Source organism: Bos mutus, chromosome 2 (genome assembly GCF_027580195.1).
Source record: "Bos mutus isolate GX-2022 chromosome 2, NWIPB_WYAK_1.1, whole genome shotgun sequence".
In the NCBI taxonomy this organism is placed as follows: domain Eukaryota; kingdom Metazoa; phylum Chordata; class Mammalia; order Artiodactyla; family Bovidae; genus Bos; species Bos mutus.
Window position 1 is genome coordinate 44,772,273 of NC_091618.1, and position 21,222 is coordinate 44,793,494.

Here is a 21,222-nt window from a genome sequence, read left to right on the forward strand (position 1 = left end):
TGAACCTCCCCTCCCACCTCCCTCCCTGTCTCGGCTTTTTAATATGCTGTCTAGGTTGGTCATAACTTTCCTTTCAAGGAGTAAGCGTCTTTTAATTTACTTCACTACATACCCGTTTATCTTCTCACCAGCCACTATTCCAAAGGCCTCAGAAAGAATGAAACCTAGCAGAAATCAACACACCCAGAATTCTACTTAACTGTGTAACCCAACTTACTTAGTTTAGCTTACATCCTGAAATAATCCAGTGGGGCCCAAAGACTAAGGTTCACTTTGAGATTAGTCTAAAACATAACACAAGGAATACCATCTGAGGGCATCCTGACACAACGGTCCCTCTAGATGCAATTATTTTCATCATAATAACTGGATCCAATACAGAATATCACTTCTCTTATGGAAATAGAGGACACACACAGAAGCAGCTTGTTTAGGACCGTGTTAAAAAGAAAACTCTACCAAAACAGCCCAAATAGAACCTTAGAGCAAATCCCAGAGGTAACGCTTTTACTGTTTTTTATCCTTTCTTTTTTCAACAGTTAATTCCATTGTAAGTCAGTGCTATTAACACAGAATTTTGATTAGCTTTTTATTATAGAAATGAAGCATGCTATATCAAAATATTAAAAGAAATGGAACTGGATAAAGTAGAAAGTGCAAAGTTATTTGTGCTGCATTCCCCCATGCCATCAGTGGAAGCCCAGCTAACAGGCAGTAGAGTCTGAGATTTTTCAAAATATAAATGTTCATATGTACACACTCAGATACAATTTTTTTAAAAAACAGATGTGGCAGTGTAAGCTTCTCTGACTCTTCAAGCCTTCATTCCGTCCATCCTGACCAAAGCTGTGTGTGTATAGTATGTCGTGTATGTGTTTTTGAATGTGCAACATTAATTCTTTTATCAACAAAGTATTCTTTCAGTGCAAATTCTAATGAGTCCATTAATTTTTTATTACTTTACTAAAGACGATAGGTAGACTATTTCTAATTTTTTTCAATTTTCGTGTTTATTTTGCTAAAATAATTTTTTGTTTCAATCGCCTTTAATGTAAAGCTTACAGAAAAGATGCAATCGGCTTTTGACTCATCAAATTTTATCAATTAAGGCCTTTATCATCAAGAGTTTTCCTTTGTAAAAATTATTACTGTCATGCCCAATTTCTTAAGGGAAAATTGTAAAGGCATATACATATGGTCATATGTATGATCTGTACAGAATTTTCAATGTCTAAAGATATAATATACATGAACACTCTAATATAAAGGGAAGAGGACAGAAAGACATAATTGATTATATAATTTCTACATTTTATCTGATTACATGAAAAGTTAGGTATATATATTATAATTCCCATAGCAACCAACAATGACAACGAAAAAGTATACAAAGAACAGAAATTAAACAGAAAAAAAAAAAGAAATTAAACAGAACATTGTAAATCAATTATACTTCAATTAAAAAAAATTTTTTTTTAGGGCTTCCCTGGTGACTCAGTGGTAAAGAATCTGCCTGCCACTGCAGGAGACATGGGTTCGATCCCTGATCCACGAAGATCCCACATGCCAAAGAGCAGCTAAGCCAGTGCACCGTAACTACTGAGCCTGCGCTCTAGAGCCCGGGAAACGCAGCTACTGAGCGGCACCACAGCTACTGAAGCCCTCGCGCTCTAGAGCCTGTGCTTCCCAAAGAAAAGCCAGCACAGTGAGAAGCCCAAGCACAGCAAGGGAGACCTAGTGCAGTCAAAAATAATAAATACAAATATTAAAAAAATTTTTTTAATCTATATAAAGAGACACAGTCAAAAGCCAATATATAAAATAAAATAGATTATTAAAAAATACTCAAGTAATCCAAAAAGATGGTATATGGTGTCTGTAAGAAATGCCCTTCAAATACAATACAGATAGGATGGAAATATAAAACAATACAGAAAAGATAGAAAAAAAATAGATGATACCAACACTAATCAAAGCACACTTCAGAACAAAGAAAATTACCAGAGCCCCAAAAAATGCATAATGATAAAAAGCTCAATTCCAAAAAGACATAACAACTCTTAAATGGTTCTGCAAATTAAAAAACAAAAATAAACAAAAAAACCTTCAAAATACACAAAGCAAAACCTAACTGGAATGAAATAAAAACCCACTAATATATTTGGAGAATTCAACACTCCTCTCTCAGTAATTGATAAAGAAAACAGAATCAGAAAGAACAGAGAAGACCTAAAAACCATTATCAATCAATTTTATCTAACTGACATTTATGTAACACTCCATCCAACAACAGCAGAATACACAAGGGCACATGAAAGATTCGTCAAGGTAGATCATGTTCAGGGACATAAAACAATTCTTAAGAAATTTAAAAGAAATGAACTCATAGAAAGTATGTTTTCTGGCATGGAATCAAATTAAAAATCAATCAAAGAGAGCTATGTGGAAAACTCTCAAATACTTAGAAATTGAACAAAACCCTTCTAAGTAATCCATAAATCAAAGAAGAAGCCTCAGAGAACTAGAAACTAGAAAATACTTTGAATGAGTTAAAATGAAAATAAAATGCAATAAATTTTGTGGGATGCAGCTAAACAACTGCTTAAAGAAAAATATTCAACATTAAATTTTTCTATTAGAAAAGAAGGTCTCGAATCAATAATTTAACTTTCCATCTGAGAAAAACTAGAAAAAGAATAAACTAAACACAAAGCAAGTGGAACAAAGAAAAAAATAAAGATAGGAGCGGCAATGAAACAAATGTAACAATGTAAATTAAACTAAAAGCTGATTCTAGGACAAGGTATATAAAAATCATAAATTATAGTTAAAATGTCTAAGGAAAAAAGAAAAGACACAAATTTCCAATATCAGAAATGAAAATTCCCAAACATCTTTCAACTAGGAAATAAATCAACAAACTGGGATACAGCTATATTATGGAATACTACTCAGAAATAAAAAACAGTGAACTTCCGATATATGCATGAACATGAATGAATCTCAAATGCATTATGCTAAGCAAATGAAGACAGAATAAAGAGGCTAAGTACTATACAAATCATTTACATAATATTCTGAAAAAAGTAAAAGTTACAGGAACCAAAAACAAATCAGTAGTTGCTATGGCCTAGCAACCACTGACAGGAATGACTTTAAAAAGCATGAGGAAACTTTATGGGTGATAGAAATGTTCTGTACCTTGATTGTGGTTGAGATTATGTAACTGTGTTCTTTGTCAAAGTTCATACGACAGTATATATTTAAAAAGGATGAATTTTAGTGTATGTAAATTATACCTCAATAAACCTAACACTCCACACAACTACCAAATGAAGACAATCTTTTAAAAACAGTAAGGGCTAAAAAAGTTAAACTTTCAATGAGTAAAACGTTCACTCAACAGATATGAACAGAATTATATATTTCATATAAAGAGGGAACAAGCACTTAAAAAGAATACAGTTAAGTCCCCTACGAACCTCCAAGCTGCAAACTCTCAAAGATGTGAATGTGCATTTGCATGTCCCATCGTGTAGTTCACACATGTACACTGTCATATGCACGCATCCTCTACACCCGGCTGTGCTTTTGTGTACTTGACTGTACAGCACTGTATAGAGTACAACAGTACAGTGTCTTTATTTCAAGACCAGGATGTCTGGACGCAAGCGTAAACGCATGGTGACGTAGTTGCTCTACCATCTCCCACCTCCGCTCCCTCCTCTAGTCAGTAACTTTTCTTGTCTGTTTACTCAATGCCAGCCCCTGTAACCAACATTTGTACTGAACTACTATACTTTTCAAGGTAGTGTACTGTGAGATTAAACATGTCTTCTTTAATTTTGTGTTTGTTTTTTATGTATTATTTGTGTGAAAAATATTATAAACCTATTACAGTACAGTATTGGGCTTCCCTCATAGCTCAGTTGGTAAAGAATCTGCCTGCAATGTAGGATACCCAGGTTCGATTCCTAGGTTGGGAATATCCCCTGGAGAAGGAAATGGCAACCCACTCCAGTATTCTTGCCTGGAGAATCCCATGGACAGAGGAGCCTGGCAGGCTACAGTCCATGGGGTCGCAAAGAGTCAGACACGACTTAACGATTAAACCACTACAGTACAGTATTATATACCTATAGTACTCTACACCACATGCGGGAACTTTCTGGCAGTCCAGTAGTTAAAAGACTCGGAGCTTTCACTGCCGTGACCCAGATTCAATCCCAGTATGGGGAACTAAGATCCTGCAAGCCTTGTGGCATGATCAAAAAAAATAGAATAAACAAAAAGAATATTCAGTTCAGTTCAGTCACTCAGTCGTGTCCAACTCTTTGAGCCCCCACTGACTGCAGCACACCAGGCCTCCCTGTCCATCACAAATTCCCAGAGTTTACCCAAACTCACGGCCATTGAGTCGGTGATGTCATCCAACCATCTCATCCTCTATTGTCAACTTCTTCTCCCACCTTCAATCTTTCCCAGCATCAGGGTCTTTACAAATGAGTCAGCTCTTCGCATCAGGTGGCCAAAATATTGGGAGTTTCAGCTTCAACATCAGTCCTTCCAATGAACACCCAGGACTGATCTCCTTTAGGATGGACTGATTGGATCTCCTTGTTGTTCAAGGGACTCTCAAGAGTCTTCTCCAACACCACAGTTCAAAAGCATCAATTCTTCGGCGCTCAGCCTTCTTCACAGTCCAACTCTCACATCCATACGTGACCACTGGAAAAATTATAGCCTTGACTAGATGGACCTTTGTTGGCAAAGTAATGTCTCTGCTTTTTAATATGCTGTCTAGGTTGGTCATAACTTTCCTGCCAAGGAGTAAGCATCTTTTAATTTCATGGCTGCAGTCACCATCTGCAGTGATTTTGCAGCCCAGAAAAATAAAGTCTCACTGTTTCCATTGTTTTCCCATCTATTTGCCGTGAAGTGATGGGGCCGGATGCCATGATCTTAGTTTTCTGAATGTTGAGTTTAAGCCAACTTTTCCACTCTCCTCTTTTGCTTTCATCAAGAGCCTCTTTAGTTCTTCTTCACTTTCTGCCATAAGTGTGATGTCATCTGCATATCTAAGGATATTGATATTTCTCCCGGCAATCTTGATTCCAGTTTGTGCTTCATCTAGCCCAGCGTTTCTCATGATGTACTCTGCATGTAAGTTAAATAAGCAGGGTGACAATGCACAGCCTTGACTTACTCCTTTTCCTATCTGGAAACAGTCTGTTGTTTCATGTCCAATTAATAACAACTATTATTTCTTATTAAATGGTATTACATGGCTACTACATGAAGTTATTAAATATATTATCTCAAATATTCTCTATGACTCCAAGAAATAGATAGTAAGGAAATATCAATGGAAGCAATGAGGTACTCTATTACACGTACTGAATTGATAAAACTAAAGAAAAGACATGAAGTCTAATTCTGATAAGGCTTCACAGCAACAGGTAGACACACTTCTTTCTGTTCGCAGGGTAAACTGACTCAATTACTTTTTGGTAAGCAGCGCTACAAAGCAGCAAATTATTTAAAACAACTAAATAATCTCAATCTTGGGAATATTTTTTCCTAAAGAGGATATATATCAATGTACACTTATCTATACCAGTCCCCAAACACACACATTTTTAAATATATTTTTACTAAGGTAATTTATAGGAAAGAAAATAGAAATCCACTGAAAAGGAGAGTGATTAAGCCAAAGTTTATAAAGTTTTACAAAGGGGAAGCTGTTCTATAACCTCTCACTATACTTAGCCTTAAACCCACTTATCAGTCAAAAGTATACCATTAATAAAAAAAAATATATCAGGATTCTGTCCGGTGGTTAAGAATCTGCCTTGCAATGCAGAGAACATCAATTCAATCCCTGGTCCAGGAAGATCCCACATGCCTTGGAGCAACTAAGCCCATACACCACAACTACGGAGCCCACACTCTGCAGACTGCAGGCCGTAACTACTGAAGCCCACGAACCCTACAGCCTGTGCTGCACAATAGGAGAAGCAATCAGAAGCCTGCACACAACTACAGAGTGGTCCCCACTCTCCACAACTAGAGGAAAGCCCACACAGTAACAAAGACCCAGGACAGGCTCCCCCCCAAAAAATATATGTATCAGACAAGAGTATGTATTAATAGATGGATCAGTATAATCTCATCAACCATTACCAGAAATACGTAACTTCCCTATCCAACAGGATGTCCAACAGGCCTTCCAAGGATTATTGAAGATATTCTACTCAATATTGAGCTAGCAGTACAATCTTCATAAGCAAAGCTCAATTACAAGAAAACAGTAGCACTTAAAACCTAGTGCTATGCAAGGACTCCAAACCAAGGGAACAGACAAAAGACACACAGAAGACAAGCATGGGTCTTCAGGCTCACACTGCTTTAAAATAGGAAGCCATCCATTCATTCAAAGTTTTTATTGGGTCTCATTTAAATCTTGCATTTTACTAATACCCCAACTGAGGGGAGAGAGTAACAGATTTAATTACAAAGGAGGTTTTGGATGGGCTATCTGGGAGAATATAAGTTTAACTTGTGGATCCTAATTCTTCCTAATACAATAGAGACATCTCTGAAGTAGGACAACAGCATTCCTGTGACACTAAATCAATTTCCAGGAGCAGACTTTCCAAGAATTCCAGGGACAGTATTAATGGCAACTGCTTTCTAGAGAAGTGACGAATGTCCATCCTCCAAGTCACCTAGCAATTCCTGACTGCACACAAAGCACTCAGAATCAAGAGAGTCCCACAGGGCCAGAGCAGGCTTTTGCAATTAAGTAATACTCTTCTTAGTAATACTATATATTTTCTTACTTTTATTGTTAATCCTTGAATAGTACGAAAATCCACACTGTCTCTCTCTTTAATTCTAAAGCCCATAAGGTCAGGGATGCCGTCTCAATGGCTTACATGTTGTTCTGCACAGAGTGAGCACGGATTCTAAAAGAATACAAAGACATCCCTTGGACTTCCCTGGTGGTGCACTGGATAAGAATGCACCTGCCAATGCAGGGAACACAGGTTCGATTCCTGGTCAGGGAAGATTCCACGTGCCAGGGAACTAAGCTTAGGCGCCACAACTACTGAGCCTGTGCTCTAGAGCCTGCGAGCCACAACTGAGGCCGCAAGCACTGAAGCCAAGGTGCTTAGAGCCTGTGCTCCGTAAAAGAAGCCACCACAAGAAGCCTGTGCAGTGCAACAAAGAGTAACCCCATTCACTGCAGCTAGAGAAAAGGAACAAAGATCAGCACACGTCTTAAAAAAAAAAAAAAAAAGATACCATTTGTCCTTATCTTTAAAAATATCAGCATACATGCACAATAGGAAAACATAATTAATGCAAAATAGTTTTTCAGAAAATACTAGATAGATCTCAGTAAACACAGTAGGACAGTAAGTAAAATAACTATTACAAGTTTTTAAGAATAGTAAATTGGAAAGAGTATACGCAGAAAAAAAATTAGGCTTTATCTTCCAAAATTTCCATATTATTATTATTTCTTCTGAAATGTTAAAAAATTTTAGTGCATTATGCCTCAAAAGTTTATGGCCTACTCTGTATGTATACTGAATATAACAGCATTTACGAAACCAGTTAATAACGACAGCATTATTAACTTAACCACCCAGGTAGGTTGGAAATCTCAGTCAAAATGATGACTTCTCATCTTCTCACTCCGCAAATCTAATCAGGTAACAAGTCCTGTTATTTCTTTGCTTCTCAAATAATCCTTTTTTCACTCACACTACAACCACCCTATTTCACACAAAGAAATTACGAATGATGAAAATGAGAATAAAGATAAAAAATAACTATCTAAGGTACAAAGAGTAACAATGTACTGTGGAATTTACAACAGAAAAACAAAATACTGGACAACAGCACAAAAGATGTGAGGCAGGAAATGGAAGTATATTACTATAAGGTTCTAATGTGAAATATTAGGTAACAGATACAGAACATTTCCATCACTGCACCAAGTTCTTTTGAACAGCGCTGCTGTAGCATAACCATTAACCACTGAAAGTGTAATGAAAAGAGGTGTAACTGATAACTAACAGTAGAGATAAAATGAATATAAAAATAATCCAAACAAAGATAGGAAAAAAGAAGCAGGATCTTAGAATTCAAGTCTGAACTGATATTGACTCCTGAAATATATTTTACAATAGAAAGAAAAAATGTACATCTTTGATCAAGAATTTCATTTCTAAAAATTATCTACAGATAAGCTCATTTATATGTATAAGTGCACAAAGAAGTATAAATAAGAATGTTCAACATAGGACCATTTAACAACAGAAGACTGGAAAATGATCTAAATGTTCAAAACAGAAGGCTGGGGAAATAACATATTTCAGGTCTATAGACTGAAGCGACTAGCAGCAGCAGCAGCAGCCCTAAACATAAAGTCACACACCCATATATGTATATATGCATAGAATGAAAGTGAAAGTGAAGTCGCTCAGTCATGTCTCCTTCTCCAGGGAATCTTCCTGACCCAGGAATCAAACCTGGGTCTCCCGCATTGCAGGCAAACGCTTTACCGTCTGAGCCACAGGGAAGCCGTGCATAGAATAACTGTAGAATAATACAAAAGCAGCAGCTAACTATTTCTCTGAGAAGAGTGATGTTAAAGACAAGTAGGGGACGACTACTTACTGTATTATTTTTATTATCTATAATTTTTATCATGTGCATATATTAACTGCACAGAAAGAAAAGAGAGAGAGAGGGAGGGAAGGAGGGAAGGCAGGAAGAAAGGGAGGAAAAGAGGGAAGGAGGGAAAGAGGAATACAGGCCGGGAGGTAAACTTGTAAAATACACAATTCCAGAATTAGCTCCTTGGAGGCAAGAAATCCCACCAAATTGAAATTTACTTCCAAAAGAAATTTATACTAGTTCATAAAGAAAAGTGGGTCACTTAAAAATGTTATATGTATTTTCATTTTGGAATAAACTATAGTTAATTTCACCTTGACTAGCCTTTATGAGAAAAAGTAGCAAAGATTTCCAATTAAAATAATACTGAAGAAATAAAAACATGTTACTCACAAAGACAACAGACAGGGAAGGAGGCAAGAGCAGAAAAGAGGTTTCAATGAAGTTTCCAAAGCAGATGTCTAAGTGGTAACTTAGCTGCGGTCTGACTATAAACTTAAATCAAGACTTCCTGATCTGCCCTGACACAAGTTCTAGATTTCTGTGGCAAGAAAAGTATCTTGTCATTCACAGGAAAGCAATGAATAATTTGCTGCATTTTCAACTTCTTACATGAATAAACAAACTTAATTGTTTAACAAGTATCAAGAGCTAGGAAACTAATGTTTCATTTCATTTGAAAATGAAATGTGGCTGTGTTCATTTCTAGTTCAACTCAGAATTGACTATTTGTACAGAAAACACACACACACATACACACAAAAACCTCAAGAACACATTTCACTTTAAAAATATAAATTTTAAAATATCATTTTTTATGTATAGATCTATAAATGAGGTCACAAAGTCAATATGTGCCAGTAATTCTGCTAAACCTATATTGAGACAGGGGATGTTACTTCAGGGGGCTTCCCAGGTAGCTCAGTGGTAAAGAATGGCCTGCCAGTGATGGAGATGCAGGTTCAATCCCTGGTTGGGAAGATCCCCTGGAGGGAATGGCAACCCCCTCTAGTATTCTTGCCTGAGAAATCTTATGGACAGAGGAGCCTGGTGGGCTACAGTTCATGGGGCTGCAGTCAGACACAAATGAGCAACTGAGCAGGCACGTGTAACTGGAAGTTTTTCAAATTTAAACAAAATTGTATTTCAGGCTAAATTTCTGTCATTTTACTGTACAATCTTCTCAATAAATTTTCACGTTATAAAAGGATAAATTTACTAATTTTACTTAAATTAAATCTACTGAGTCTACCTTTGCTGTGCCGTACTTAGTCACTCAGTGGTGTCCAACTCTTAGCAACCCCATGGAATGTAGCCCCCCAGACCCCTCTGTCCATGGGGATTCTCCAGGCAAGAACACTGGAATGGGTTGCCGTGCCCTCCTCCAGGGGATCTTCCCAACCCACGGATCGAATCCAGGTCTCCCACGTTGCAGGCAGGTTCTTTCCTATCTGAGCCACCAGGGAAGCCCCATTAAAACTACTGAGCCTACCTTTAGAAAAATTAAACCTCATTTGATTTAAGCCAATTATTTAAACACAATGTACTTTGGTTGCCTTTGAGCTTTAAAAAAAAATCTATGAAAAGGGATTAATACCAAGAACGGTAAGCTAAGCTTAACTATGTTTGTGTCTAAGAAGGGTAGAGGTGAAATCTATACACCTACCTGTTTACACCTAAACACCTACAAAATGAATAGGCTTATAAACTGGCCAAATAAAAAGATCCACAGAGAAACCAGTCTGTACTCAGAACAATATTATTTTATCGTATCTCAACTTACTCATGCAGGGGTTCCCTGAGAAATGAAAATTATTCCAAGGGTGTCTCCAGAGCAAAAAGACTGGGAGAAACTGCTTGAGAGATTAACTAGACCGGCTCTGTATTTAAGGACACAAGACAGATCCTCGGGCATGATATTGTAGGACTCTTTCCAGGAGAATCTGGCCTAAGAGGAGAAAAAAACAAAAAAAAGCCTACTTTTGAGAGACCCTGCATCATCATTCAACTTTGAGATCCTCCCATCTACCAGACTGACCTGCACTCAGACTGAAAACCTAACCAGCAATTTTGTATCTTTTTTAAATATTAATAGAAAACTAAGGAAAGTTTCCAACCAGAAAGACATGGCTCAAGACAAAAAGGTCTCTCAGGACAACGAAGAAGGCAAAGAAAACTTGGAGGGTATTTATACCTTTTATAAATGTTTTCAGAAGACACTGACAAGACAAGGAATAACTTAAAAGATACTAACACAAAAAGTAAGGTTAAATCCTTCCCAAAAATGATTATGTCCAAAGAATTTAAACTCAGTTGAAGTGATAGAAACATCTGCTAGAAGAACAACAACAACAACAAAAGACATGGAAACTAGGACAGAAATAAGAAAATTATAGATTGAATCCAAGAGGTTCCACATAGTGGTGGTTCCAACAAGATAAAACAAAGATAACAGAAAGAACAAATGAGAGAAGAAAAGGTCCCAGAAACAAAGAGTCTGTAAAATTCACAGAGTAACCAGCACACTGAATGGGAGAAAACAACCCTACACCAAGGCAATCACTTCAGAACAGTGGTAGCACTTTCACAAAGACACACACACACACACACACACAAACCATACACAAAGGACTAAGAAGCAGAATGGCGTCCAGACTTCCCAAAGGCTTTTCTAGAGCCTAAAAAATGAAGTCCTTTCAATTATCAGTAGAAACATTATTTCCAACCTGGAATTCTATACTGAGTTAAACCATTAAGTGCAAGACAGATAAGTGCAGACATTCAAGGTCTTAAAAAACACTTTGGAGGTTATGCTCTAGTAAAACAAGTTCCAGAGATCAGGGTGTCCAAAAACAGGAGGAGAAGGAGTTTCCAGAGACATTCCAAGGCAAAAGCCATGCCACCAATCTGGAAACAATGTGACAGTTGGGAATAGGAGGATAGGAGATTCCAGAAAGGCTATCTTCAAGAAAAAAATAAAACTGACAAAGTACTGGATGCGTTTTAAAATACTTGAAAGAAAGTTTGTTATGAAAACTTTGGGGATGACTTAGTCAGAGGCACACAGAAAATAAAGCAAACCAAAAGCCTTTTCAATCTCAAGGAGCCTAAAAAGTTATAAAAGAAAGGAAATATAATCGTAGCATACCACAAGGTTCTGCTGTAAACAGTATTTACACAGTCATAATAATATAAACATTAATAATAATTTAACCGAGAGTGCTGTAACTACAACGGGAAGACTGGGAAGGACAATAAAGGACCAAGTCTACAGCTGTCAAAGTAGGAAGTCACTGTATAATACACGAAGATGAACAAAGAAATCCTGCAGCAGTTATCAGTCATTTAGAAATATGTAGGTGAACACCTGAAGAAACCAAGAGGTGAAAGCAGCTGTCTCAAAGTGGCAAGAAGCGGGAGTGGAAAGAGATGTGGCAGGGAGACACTTCACTTGATTAGGAGTTTTAGTGTTACTTGACATTTTAAATTACATACATGTACTTTGATAAAAATAAAATTTAAATTTTAAAATACGGTATCTGACAAACATACTATTTCTTCTTCAAGTAGTTTGGCAATGGAAATAGCTTACTTTATCTACTCCCTTCCTGTCTATTGCTGAGTCATCTATCATCTTAACCCACCCTTACCTCCCCTCCATCCTCAGAGAAAGAAGTGTCCTTAATTGTTTCTGAGATTTCCAGACTACACCCTGTGCTGGCCCACTGCCTCTCATTTTCCATGACCTTGCTCCATCTATTATTTCCTCCTCTTGAACTTGCAGTCTTTCATTTTCTTGTGAATCCTTCCCCAAACCTATAAAACATGCCGCAGTTCTCCCCATCCTATAAGTAAACAAGTGAACTTTAGCTCGAGTCTTGGTCCTGTTTTGTCACCTTCCTTACAGTGAGACAGTAATTAATACTCCGCAAGGGCAATCTATAATCATTACCTCTACTTCCTCAACCAAAACTTTAACCTGATTTGTGTCCCCAACATGCTATTCTAACATTAACAACTGGACTGAAATGTCAAATTCAAAAGCCTATTCTCCAGGCTCAGCCTACTTGTTACCACCACAGAATTTTAAAATCTTTACCATCTCCTCCTTGAAATCCAAATCTTTCTCTTGGCTTTCTCGACACTAACTATTCTACCACCACATTCTTAGGCTTCTTCGTTGGCTTTTCTATCTACCGTCCCCTGGTGGCTCAGCTGGTAAAGAATCCACCTGCAATGCAGGGGACCTGGGCTCAAACCTGGACTTGGAAAGATCCCTTGGAGAAGAGAAAGATAACCCACTCCAGTATTCTGGCCTGGAGAATTCCATGGACTGTATATCCACGGGGGTCACAAAGAGTCGGACACGACTGAGCAACTTTCACTTAACACATTATTGACCGGAGACATATTACAGCCACAGGCATTAGCTTCTACAAAAATTTCCCCAGTCAGTAATATGCTAAAATGCTTGTATTCTCCCACCGTTGTATCCTCAGCATTCTTCTATCATCTTATCCATCCTAGTAATTAATCATTTCAATTACCACCCACACGCAAACACTTAGCATGAAGTGTGGGTTAAATGAATGTTTACTGAGCTGAAGTAAACAAGTCCCAATTTTTTGCCTCCAGTTCAAACTGTACCCCCAAGTTCTAAACTGTATTTGCCACAATTTAGAAAATTACCTGAATTTCCTGAGAGCACAAACTAAGTATGCCCAAAACTGAACTCATTTTTCTCTTCCCAAACTGGCATTACTCAGTGTTGTCTCAGTTAGTACATCCAACCCTCAACTCCTCCTTTCTCCATCCCTACATCCAACAGGTAACTGAACCCAAGTTTCCTCAGTCTCCTTTATCCTTACCATTCCCACTGCCAAAGCAACTAAATTCATGTGCTTGATGCCTTCGACAGTCTCTCCCATCTCACATTTGCAGTCTACTCATCCGAGATATTTACCAACTCTGTGTATTTGAAGAGTGTAAACACCACTAATGTAATCAATTTATTTTTAATGCCTAAACCCCTGGATGATGAGGATGATAAAAATAATGTGAAAATAGCTAATATCAAGAGATTCCTTATTATTCCCACACAGAAATTACAAAACATTTTGTCCTTCTAACAAATGCTGGGCTGGATAAAACTGAAGCTGGAATCAAGATTGCCAGGAGAAAAATCAATAACGTCAGACATGTAGATGATACACCCTAATGGCAGAAAGTGAAGAAAAACTGAAGAGCCTCTTGATGAAAGTGAAAGAAGAGAGTGAAAAGTCAGCTAACTCAACATTCAAAAACTAAGATCATGGCATCGGTCCCATCACTTCATGGCAAATAGATGAGGAAAAAATGGAAACAGTGACAGACTTTATTTTCTTGGGCTCCAAAATCACTGCAGACAGTGACTGCAGCCATGAAATTAAAAGATGCTTGCTCCTTGGAAGAAAAGCTACAACAAACCTAGACACCATATTAAAAAAGCAGAGATATCACTTTGCTGACAAAGGGCCATCTAGTCAAAGCTATGGGTTTTTCCAGTAGTCATGTATGGGTGTGTGAGTTGAACCATAAAGAAGGCTGAACACCAAAGAATTGATGTTTTCGAACTGTGATTCTGGAGAAGACTCCTGAGGGTCCCTTGGACAGAAGATCAAATCAGTCAATCCTAAAGGAAATCAACCCTGAATATTCACTGGAAAGACTCATGCTGAAGCTGAAGCTCCAATACTTTGGCCACCTGGTGCAAAGAGTTGACTCACCTGCAAAGAAAAGACCCTGATGCTGGAAAGATTGAGGGCAGGAGGAGAAGGGAGCAACAGAGGATTAGATGGTTGGATGGCATCACTGACTCAATAAGCATGCATCCAAGCAAACTCTGGGAGACAGTGAAGGACAGGGAAGCCTGGTGTGCTGCAGTCCATGGGGCTGCAAAGAGGCAAACACGAATGAGCAACTGAACAACAATGACCTTGAATAACAAGGGGTTATGACCACTGACTCTCTGCATAGAAGAAAATTCAAATATAACTTTAGAGTCGGCCATCTGGTTCCACAGTTCCACATGTCCAGATTCAATCAAGCTCAGATCAGGTATGTCATAGCATGATTTAGACTTTTAAAGTTCACGTATAAATGGACCAGGACAATGCAAACCTGCTTTGTTCAAGGGTCAACTTATTACTAAATATTAGTTAGTATCCCATTTTTACAGGTGAAGTGAATTTGCCCAAAGTTAAACAGCTACTAAGTAAGCAGTAATACCAAGATTTGAACCTGACAGTCTAGCTCCAATGGTATTATGCATGGGATACATTTGAATTCACACATTCTATTCCAGGCCATTCTGTAAACTTACCTTCCTACTCTCTTTTTCGACTGCTTGCTCTCTTTCCTCCCCACACATCCTATACTCTACATTTTAAGACATAGGACTGAATATGACATGTATATGTTCACACCTCTATGATCCAGCTGTAAAATGCTAGTCCTCTCTTTCCAACTCAAAGCAAAATCCATCTCCTCTGAATTTCTATACCCACTCCCTACAGAATTACTCACTTCTCTATGAGCCCAAAGCTCTCATATTACATACTTAGGAACCTGTCTTACAAGGCTGGTTTGTGTCTTTGGAGTTCTCTTTTACATTCCTGTATTGCACAGTTGAAGAGGGCATGGCAACCCACTCCAGTATTCTTGCCTGGAGAATCCCCATGGACAGAGGAGCCTGGTGGGCTATAGTCCATGGGTTCACAAAGAGTTGCACACAACTGAGCGACTAAGCACACCACACAGTTACTAACACAGAGTAGTTCAAAGATTATAGAATTGAACTTAATTCAATATAAATTCTATTAGCCAAGATGCTTTACTAATAATAAGGTTCCAGTTGCCTCATCTTCAATGTTTGTAAAATACAGATATTAAAACCAAAAGGATTCCCCTGAAAGTGTGAGATTACCAGCAATCCTCCAAATGGTTAGAAACACCTAAGTCTCTAAGCTGCATATTTCACAAAGTACTAGAAAGCAGACGTCTAAGATGGCACCAATATTAAGTTCCCTTTCACTACTTCCTTATTATTAGTCCAGAGAAGTCCATCTCTTGTTGCTGCTCTTGCCACACTCCCAGCTCAATTAATAACCATATTCATACACAACAAATGCATCCAAAGTAATGGAAAAATGAGCAAAAACACAACTTGCTGTCTACCTATTAGTGAGCCATACTGCAAAAATAATTTTTACACATACTGTACCAATGCCTTTTTCTCTAAAGAGGAGTTTTCAAACTATTTCCCTTTTTTGCTTCTAGTAACTGTTTTTCAAACACAGAATTCAGCAAAATCAAAGAGGTGCAAGGTACTTTCAAGATCTGGAGTAGGTAGGGCCTGGGAACTTGCATTTTTAACAAAGACCCTAAATGATTCTGATACAAATGAACCACAGATCACACTCCAAACAGTTCTGGATGTTCTTGGCAACTTGAAATGTCATACCACCATGAAAACTAAGCCTACAGTAGCAATTCATGCTATATCCACTACAACCAGAAGCAAAAACTAGTATGACACACAGCAGCTCACTTTTATACTGAGGTACTGTGCTGGGTATTTTTCACTTTTCTTACATTTAATCCTTACTACCATATGAAGTAAATATCATCACCGATTATATTAATACAAATGAGAAAGTTAAGGGATAGAAAGTTAATCACTTCCCTGTATCATGTGGCTTCTGAGTGGTAGAGGACAGAATGTCTACCCAGAGCCTGTGCTCCTGCCCTCTTTGTGCCGCCTCTCTATTTGTAATTCATCCGTTTGACATTATACAGAGTCATGTATATAAGACAAAGTCAGGTAAAAGGAGGGAAGGAACAAAAACTTCACCTTCTTCACCATTTTATCTACAGTTAACACTGCTGCCTAGTTATCTTCTCTAAGCCTATCTCAGCTTCTAATGACAAACCACTTGGCCGTGGAAATGGCAGGCATTGAAGGTGGGAAGTTGAAGCTATCTGTCAGGGACAGGTGTTTGGATTACCTTATAGTCCTCAAGAGAAGGAAGTTCTCAATTAGCCAATGATTAACTGTAACCCTGGGGGAATAAAGCAAGTGGGGAGGGAGCTGACTGAATAGGGACACCCCTCAAAAGATCCTGAGACCTTCAAACAGGGGACTTTCAGACTGGATTCCTAACAAAGATTAGGGCATCCAACTCACCTACAAGCTGACTGCCTGATCTAGATGGACCCCAGAATTTGAGTTACATGAGGTTTATTTAATAAGGTAGACCCTTGCCTCTACCAATAAGGATGTCTGCATTTCACTGAAGCTGAATACTAGCAGTAATCTCCTTCAATCAAAAAGGGAGTATCTGATGTGCACCTGAAACTCTGTAAATCAACTATGTTTCAGTGAAAAATAATAAAGGACTTCTCTGGTGGCCCAGGGGTAAAGATTTCACACGTTCCCTGCAAGGAACATGAGTTGGATCCCTGGTCAGGGGAGATCCCACATGCCATGTAGGGCGTCCAGAGGGAAAAAAAAGGAATAAAAAAATTTTAAAGGAAGTCTCATGATTTATCCCTTTCCTTCCAGATTTAGTTTGTGCTAAGAGGACAGTATTTTGGGGGGCTCCAAAATCACTGCAGCCATGAAATTAAAAGACATGGTGACTGCAGCCATGAAATTAAAAGACACTTACTCCTTGGAAGGAAAGTTATGACCAACCTAGATAGCATATTGAAAAGCAGAGATATTACTTTGCCAACAAAGGTCTGTCTAGTCAAGGCCATGGTTTTTCTAGTGGTCATGTATGGATGTGAGAGTTGGACTGAAAGAAAGCTGAGCACCGAAGAACTAATGCTTTTGAACTGTGGTGTTGGAGAAGACTCTTGAGAGTCCCTTGGACTGCAAGGAGATCCAACCAGTCCATCCTAAAGGAGATCAGTCCTGGGTGTTCACTGGAAGGACTGATGCTAAAGCTGAAACTCCAATACTTTGGCCACCTCATGCAAAGAGCTGACTCACTGGAAAAGACCCTGATGCTGGGAGGGATTGGGGGCAGGAGGAGAAGGGGACGACAGAGGATGAGATGGCTGGATGGCATCACCAACTCAATGGACATGAGTTTGAGTGAACTCCAGGAGCTGGTGATGGACAGGGAAGCCTGGCGGGCTGTGATTCATGGGGTCGCACAGAGTCAGACATGACTGAAGCGACTTAGCGGCAGCAGCAGCAGAGCAAAACAAGAGCACATTCCTGGGAAGGAAGCTATCAGATACTCAGATGGTATAACTCAGTAACAAGCAGTATCCCTTTTTCACACCCAAGTGAGAGCGCTCCATTCGAAGAAAAAGGTTTTATTTTTCTGTTTTGTTTGTGTGTGGGGCGGGGTGGGGGGTGGGGGGTGGGAGGAGAGGGCTAATGAAAAGAGTCAATTTTACAGCATGAATATTCTATGAAATGACAGATCTGAGATAAAGAAGCTTTGGGAAACATGAAAAGTGGGCATATGGGAGTCTGAGATCCTGGAAAATAGAGCCCTTCTAGAAAGATAAGAAAAGAGCACCTTCCTCCACACATTCCCAATACTTAATTTAACCCGGCTCTCATCAGGTCGCTGCTTTTTAAGGGTCAAATAGTTCAGAGAGTAGTCAGATGTTGTTATCAGACCATCAGATCACCACCTGCTTCCTCCATCTTAACTGCCTACCTAAGTAGTTCTCCTTTCTTTCCACCTGCCACATTACACCGGCTCCAGAAGGTTGAAAGCAAACTGAATAGATTATGTTCACCATATACCTCTAAGAGCTGCTTGGAAAACTAAGCACATGTCATTTTTGGTGTGCTACATATTTCCCCTGTACTATCTTACACACCATGAAGCTTCCTCCTTGATACAATGTAAAAGACATGGTTTTGGAGTGCCACTCATCAGAGTTCAAATATCCACTCCACTGCTTGCTCTCCAAAATCCCCTGTGAGAGTTAAAGTAAGAACCAGGAAGTAAGTCACTCAAAGTAGGAGCTAAATAAGAGCTATTATTTGAGGGAGAGGGATTTTTTCTTCAACAAAGTTTAGAATAAAGCATTTTGCATGTTTGAAAGTTTTAAAACAGTACTCTTGTTTCACTATCAATCATTTTTCAGGACAATTCTCTCCCCTCAAAGTATCCACCATCTAAAATCTTTGATAAAATAAATGGTAGAAAAGATTCATCCCATTCCCTGCAATTCTGAATGAACCCTTGAAACCATTTCATTATCATTTTTATTTGGTTAGGAAGTACTGTACTAAGTTTCCTGAAATAATCAGCCATTCTGCCTAAAAATTCTAACAAGTTTCCCAAACAGGGTAAGACAACGGTAGATGCTGGCAGTATTAAAACACAAGCTAGAAACCACACACTCCTCTTTTTAGGAGATTCTACAAAGACAATCAGATGATAAATATCTCTTTCAATGTCTACAATCTGAATTTGTCTTATGAATGACTACTGAGGAATTCAACAGCTCCATTCAGGACCTTTCCCAAAAAAGCTCCCAGGTCTAGAGAAAAACAATTTTTGATGCTAAGTCACTTCAGTCGTGTCCGACTCTGTGCGACCCCATAGACGGCAGCCCACCAGGCTCCCCCGTCCCTGGGATTCTCCAGGCAAGAACACTGGAGTGGGTTGCCATTTCCTTCTCCAATGCATGAAAGTGAAAAGTGAAAGTGAAGTCGCTCAGTCATAACCGACTCTTAGCGACCCATGGACTGCAGCCTACCAGGCTCCTCCGTCCATGGGATTTTCCAGGCAAGAGTACTGGAGTGGGTTGCCATTGCCTTCTCCGAAAACAATTTTTAGGTCCCTAAAATAACAAGAAGGAGACAAAGCTTTAGATCTTGTTCTTAAAAAAAAAAAAATGGTTTTATATCCTAAACACAAAATCAGTATATCAGAAATATACCAGACCCTCAAAGCCCATAAACCTTCCAAAGGAATCTTGCTTAACTTACTTCTCACTTCTTGCTACCCACTTAGTCTTAGGAAATGCTAACACACTCCCAGCCTTACGTCTCTTCAGGGATCCAACCAAACCTGCTATGCTAGTGCACTCAAGTTACCCAAATCTGACACTGTTTTGTGAAAGAGAAAGGCTTAGCAACAAACATGCACTATACTAACATCAACCATGTCACTAAAGTGACAAACTACTCTTAGCCTCACTCCCAAGAGAGGGTAAGCGATAGACAGCGGGCGGCCAGAACCCCAGGTTTATCATTAACACATCTGCTTAGGCACAAGGTTAGCGACTGCATCTCCACGGACCAGGACCAACTCAAGGCGGACGGAGGGATGAATGAGGCGGCCGGGAGCGGCGGAGGGGACGCGGGGCTGGCCCGGGGAAGGCGGGGCCGCACCGCCCAGGTCCCGCCCCCAGCCCCGCCCACGGCCACCCCGGCACCGCGGTAGCGCCGCAGTCCCCGCGCGGTAGCGGCGCGCGCCCCGGACCCCTTCCCGCCGCCGCCTTTCCCTCTTCGCGCAGCCCCCAGCACGTACCTGCTTTGCAAACCGGGGCGCTCGGGCTCCTCCTCTCCGGGGAGCTTCGGCTGTGCTCCGGGGACCTCCTCCGGTGCCGGACGCGGGCTGGGGGTGGGGCCGCGCTCACCTCTCCAGTCCACAGGTGGGTGGGCGACGAGCAGGGCGATGACACGGTACCCAGTAGCGGTGGCGGCGGCTGCGGCCGTGGGGGGCTTCCGCGGGCCCCGGGCGCGGCGGCGCGCGTGGGGCTGGTGCCTCGCGTGGACGTCGCGGACGCGCCCGTCTGCGTGGCCACCGTGGGGCTGGTGCGCGCGGCCGCACTCCCGCCGCCCCGCGTGGGGCTCGTGCTGCGCGAGGCGGTGCGCGGGGCCCCGCCGCTGCCGCCGCCGCCCGAGGGGCCTGAGGCGCCACCACAGCAGCCGCCGTTGTTGTTGCCGCCGCCGCCGCCGCCGTTGCTCCGCGTGGGGCTGCCATGTTGCTGCTGCTGCTTCAGCTGGAACGGAACCGTCGCCCTCATGGGCTGCAGGCGGCTCCCGGATCCCCCGGCCGTGGCGACCGCACTGCCCCCGAGGGAGCCGGCCGGCGTGGGGGACCCATTGCGCCTCACCCGCTGGGACATGGTCCCCCCCTCCCTGGTGACTGGGCGAGACGTGGGGTGGTTTTGTTGTTAGAAGGCAGGGGGAGGATTCTCGAGGCTGGAGGGAAGGCCTCCGCGACGGGGTGACGAAGCCGGAGTCTGGGGTGCTGGGGGCTCCCGGGCCGCGGCCGGCAGCAACGAGGTGGTGCAGCCGTCGCCGCCGCTGCTCCTCCTCATCAACAATAGTGTCTCCTTCGCTGCCCCCGCCCCCCGCGAGCGCCCATTGGTGCAGCGTCAGCCGCGCTCGAGCCGCTCCACCGTGCCCATTGGCTGCGAGGAGCTCGGGTCCCGGGCCCCGGGGCCTTAGAGAACCTGGGTTTGCGCGGAGACCGTCTGCTCTTTAAAGAGAAAGAGACCCGCCCC

The 21,222-nt window shown here is 40.8% G+C and overlaps 1 protein-coding gene across 1 annotated transcript in view; it reads right to left on the bottom strand.

Annotated features, from left to right (window-relative positions):
* The window catches only part of FAM117B (family with sequence similarity 117 member B), a 73,826-nt gene extending 52,844 nt beyond the window's left edge, over positions 1 to 20,982 (bottom strand). The window contains exon 1 of the mRNA XM_070388053.1: positions 20,241 to 20,982. Within this exon, the coding sequence (XP_070244154.1) occupies positions 20,241 to 20,841 (601 nt within the window). The 5' untranslated portion in view covers positions 20,842 to 20,982. The remainder of the gene's footprint in view (positions 1 to 20,240) is intronic.
* Positions 20,983 to 21,222: the final 240 nt, after the last annotated feature.